The sequence below is a fragment of the Seriola lalandi genome, unplaced genomic scaffold, assembly GCF_002814215.2.
Source record: "Seriola lalandi dorsalis isolate HSWRI2012SDOR001 ecotype SW California unplaced genomic scaffold, Sedor1 jcf7180002050187, whole genome shotgun sequence".
In the NCBI taxonomy this organism is placed as follows: domain Eukaryota; kingdom Metazoa; phylum Chordata; class Actinopteri; order Carangiformes; family Carangidae; genus Seriola; species Seriola lalandi.
In genome coordinates, this window is record NW_019520740.1 from 1 (window position 1) to 4,102 (window position 4,102).

Here is a 4,102-nt window from a genome sequence, read left to right on the forward strand (position 1 = left end):
CCACATCACTGAAACACCGGCGGGAAAAGATGAAAAGTGAAGAGCCTCATAATTGCAGCTCTTGTGGGAAAGGTTTTTCTCAAATCACACAGATGAAAAAATCACCTGAGAATCAGTTTACACAGGAGAAACCATCAAGATGGAACTACTTTGGAGAGGGTTCAGCAACTGAATGAAATACACTTTTGCAACAGATACTTCTCTGTAATTGAATGTAGAACATTTCCCACAGAGGTCACAGCATCTTAGTTGCATGTTGTCACATTTCACAGAGCATAGTTCCTACGAATTTAATTGATTGATTGACAGATCACTGCTGATTGTGGTGTGTTGATTGTGTTCAATTTATAAACATCTTATCACTCCCATTTCACTGGTAGAGTGACTCACATCATAAGTCACTTTGTATATTGATGCTATTTCTCACATCCCTTTGTCCCTCCAGAGCTCCCACAGCATCATGTCTATAAGGAGGACGAGGTTCTCACTGACCAGCAGCTCTGTGACCAGGAGAGGAACTCCAGTCTGGACCAGGAGGACCCAGAGCCTCCAAAGATTAAAGAGGAAGAGGAGGAACTCTGCACCAGTCAGGAGGGAGAGCAGCTTGTACTGAAGCAGGAGACTGATACCTTGATGTTGACTCCTACTAATGAGGAAAGTGACCACCAGCTCCTCTCTCACAACTCTCCTGTAGCTGAGAGCCAAGATCAGGAAAGAAGTAAGCATGTAGACCCAGAATCAACAGGAAATGCAGAGACACAACCAAAGAAGAGACATCACAAGAACACAAGTCACAGTGACAACATTTATAACTCTCCCACATCAAAAAGTCACTGTAACACTCAGACAGGTGAAAAGTCATTCAAATGCGACACTTGTGGAAAACTTTTTAAGAATAAGTCCAAATTGAAAATACATCAGAGACACCACACAGGTGAAAAGCCATATTTTTGCGAAACATGTGGGAAAAGTTTCAGAACAAGTACGGGTCTGTTGATCCACAGGAGAACCCACACAGGTGAGAAGCCATATACGTGCAACACCTGTGGGAAGAAATTTACGAACAACTCAGCCTTGAGTAAGCATACAAGAACCCACACAGGTGAGAAGCCGTACACCTGCAATACCTGTGGGAAAAAAATTAGTAACAAGTCAGACTTGAATAAACATACAAGAACCCACACAGGTGAGAAGCCATATTTTTGTGAAACGTGTGGGAAGGGTTTCAGTACTAGTGCACGCTTGTTGGTCCATGTGAGAATCCACACAGGTGAGAAGCCGTACACCTGCAACACCTGTGGGAAAAAGTTTAGTGACAAGTCAGACTTGAGTAAGCACACAAGAACCCACACTGGTGAGAAGCCACATTTTTGCGAAACATGTGGGAAAGGTTTCACTACTCGTACAGTCTTGTTGGTTCACATGAGAATCCACACAGGTGAGAAGCCTTATTCTTGTGAAACATGTGGGAAAGATTTCAGAACTTCTTATGAATCCTTGGTCCACATGAGAATCCACACAGGTGAGAAGCCGTACACCTGTGACATCTGTGGGAAAAAGTTCAGTCAGAGGGTGCACTTGGTCAGACATGTAATAATCCATACACATAAAAAGTCATAATTCCTTAACATGTGGGAGAGCTTTCAGACTTAGTGGAGAATTGACAGTCCACATGAGAAGAGTCCATACTGATGAGAAACCACATAACTTCTCTTCTGCCTTCTGTTTCCCCGTGTGTGTCTTAGCTGTGATTAACCAAGTTGTATACTGAAGTACACATGTTTTGTTCTTCAGGCTCTAAGTTTCACCTCTTTTTAATTTGAAATGAAATAATGGGAACAACATTAAATTAATGAGTCTCAGATTTACTTTGCATTGGTTTACGTAACTATTGGACTGTGTCTGTGCTTATAATTGAATCTCTAAAATTTCCCATTGAGAAAGTTTCACAATATCTTAGTTTAATGTAGTATATTGTCGTCAGTGCCATCAAGTTTGGTTAAACAAGCCTCATTTTTCCCTCCATATGACGGTGTTACTTATATTTCTGTTTGCGGCAAAATTTCTTTGAAACAACTGTAATCTCCCAAATATTGGCAAACCTTTTATTTCACAGTTAGTGCATACAACTGTGAATTAAAAAAAAAAACATAAATGTAATGAGAAACCCTCTAGTGTTGTTGGGTCACTTATGTTGTCATGCTAACAACTTTGATCTTTTTTTGTCTAGAGCATGTCCTTTCATTTTATGTTTTATGTTTTTCGTGATTGAATCAAGTTTATGTATAAAATGTTTTATAAAAGGTGATATATAAATAAACTGACTTTATTTTGTCAAATATTTTTGATAGTAAAGATTTTTCCCTAAATGTTGGTTGTTCAGACCAGTGTTTTCACATTGATGATTGGACAATAACTATACCTGTCTGTAAGTGGTAGTAATGTCAACAGCTTAACATGGTAACATGGGCATTAAAATGTTGTTTTTCTGATCTTGCGTAATTATAAATACAAATTAAAAGATTTGAAAAGTTATAATGTAAGGATATAAGATTAACAATGAAGAAATTATGTCATATATACTTAACTACATTTCACAGGCACGTACACTTTTTATTCCACTACATTCACTTGATGGATGCAGTTACTTTGCCATATACAATTTACACAAAAAATGTAGCTATAATTAGCTTTTGAAACATGTCTTATTCAACCATAAAGTGGTCAGAGAAGTAGGTGAAGAAATAGATATCTTCACCTAATCCAGCCTCCACCTCATTGTATGTTAAATACAAACTTATTATTTGCAAAATAACCCCAAAAGACATCAGTTGAATGTGGTAGTTCAGAGATAATGACATAATTTCCCTGTGAAATGAAGTGACACAGACTGAAGGTGGAAATAAAACCTAACTCACGTCCCCTGCCGGAACTTCACAGTGTGACACCCAGCGGGTGTAAACAAAAGCATGCTAGTAGCGCTAACTGCAAATATGTGTGGAGCTAGGTTGGAGACGACGGTGTAGTCGTATCGCAGATAAAAAGTTTTATAAAAGGTGCTATATTGATAAACTGACTTTATTTTGTCAAATATTTTTGATAGGAAATATTTTCCCCTAAATGTTGGTTGTTCATACCAGTGTTACCACATTGTTAATTAACTAAACCTGTCTGAAATTAGTTTAAGTGGTAGTAATGCCAACAGCGATCAGGGCCTGAAGTAACATGGGCATTAAAATGCTTTTTTTAATGATCTTGTGCAATTGTAAATACTAATAAAAAGATTTGAAAAGTGATCACGTAAGAATATAAGATTAACAATGGAGAATTTATGTCATGTAAACTATATTTCCTAGGCACATACACTTCTTAGTCCACTACATTCACTTGATTGACACAGTTACTTTGCTTAATACAATTTACTCAAAAAAATGAGCTATAATTAGCTTATGAAACATGTCTTATTCAACCATCCAGTAATCAGAGAAGTAGGTGAAAAAATAAATATCTCCACTTCATCCAGGTGCTAAGAAACAATGAAAAAGAATAGTAACATTAAGTCCGAGCAAAGTTGGGTTTGGTTTATTACTGAATTACATTATATTTTTAAGTAGCGTAGGAAGGAATTAGATGAATGTGACAATGTGACTTCTTCTGTCCCTGTTTAAAGTTATTATTTGCAAAAAAGCTCCAAAACACGTCGGTTAAATGTGATAGTTCAGAGATAATAACCTAATTCCCATGTGAAATGAAGCGAAACAGATGTACATTCATACCTGAAGGTGGAAATAAAAATTAACTTGAGTTCCCTGCCGGAACTTCACAGTGTGACACCTAGCGGAAGTATAAAATGTAACGGCGCGAAAAACGTTAGACGATGTGTGGAGCTAGCTTGAAGATGACGGTGTAGTCGTATCGCAGGTAAATATTTCAGTGGTAACTAAGCAACAATGTCTTCAGTTCAGTATCTGAGAGAGTTTGTCAACGAGCGACTAACTGCTGCTGCTGAAGAAATATTCGGAGTCTTTGAACAAACTATCGTCGAGTACGAGGAAGAGATCGATCGTCAGCGCAGACTGCTGGATATCGTTTGGAAACCCGA

At 37.8% G+C, this 4,102-nt stretch overlaps 1 protein-coding gene across 1 annotated transcript; it reads left to right on the plus strand.

Moving 5' to 3' along the window:
* Positions 1-420: 420 nt before the first annotated feature.
* Positions 421-1,493, plus strand: LOC111649220 (uncharacterized; the record flags this gene model as incomplete). Its single annotated transcript, XM_023398974.2, is given in 2 exon segments — positions 421-1,440; positions 1,443-1,493. Coding segments are annotated over 2 exon segments (1,071 nt in total), but the record flags the coding sequence as incomplete, so codon positions are not given.
* Positions 1,494-4,102: the final 2,609 nt, after the last annotated feature.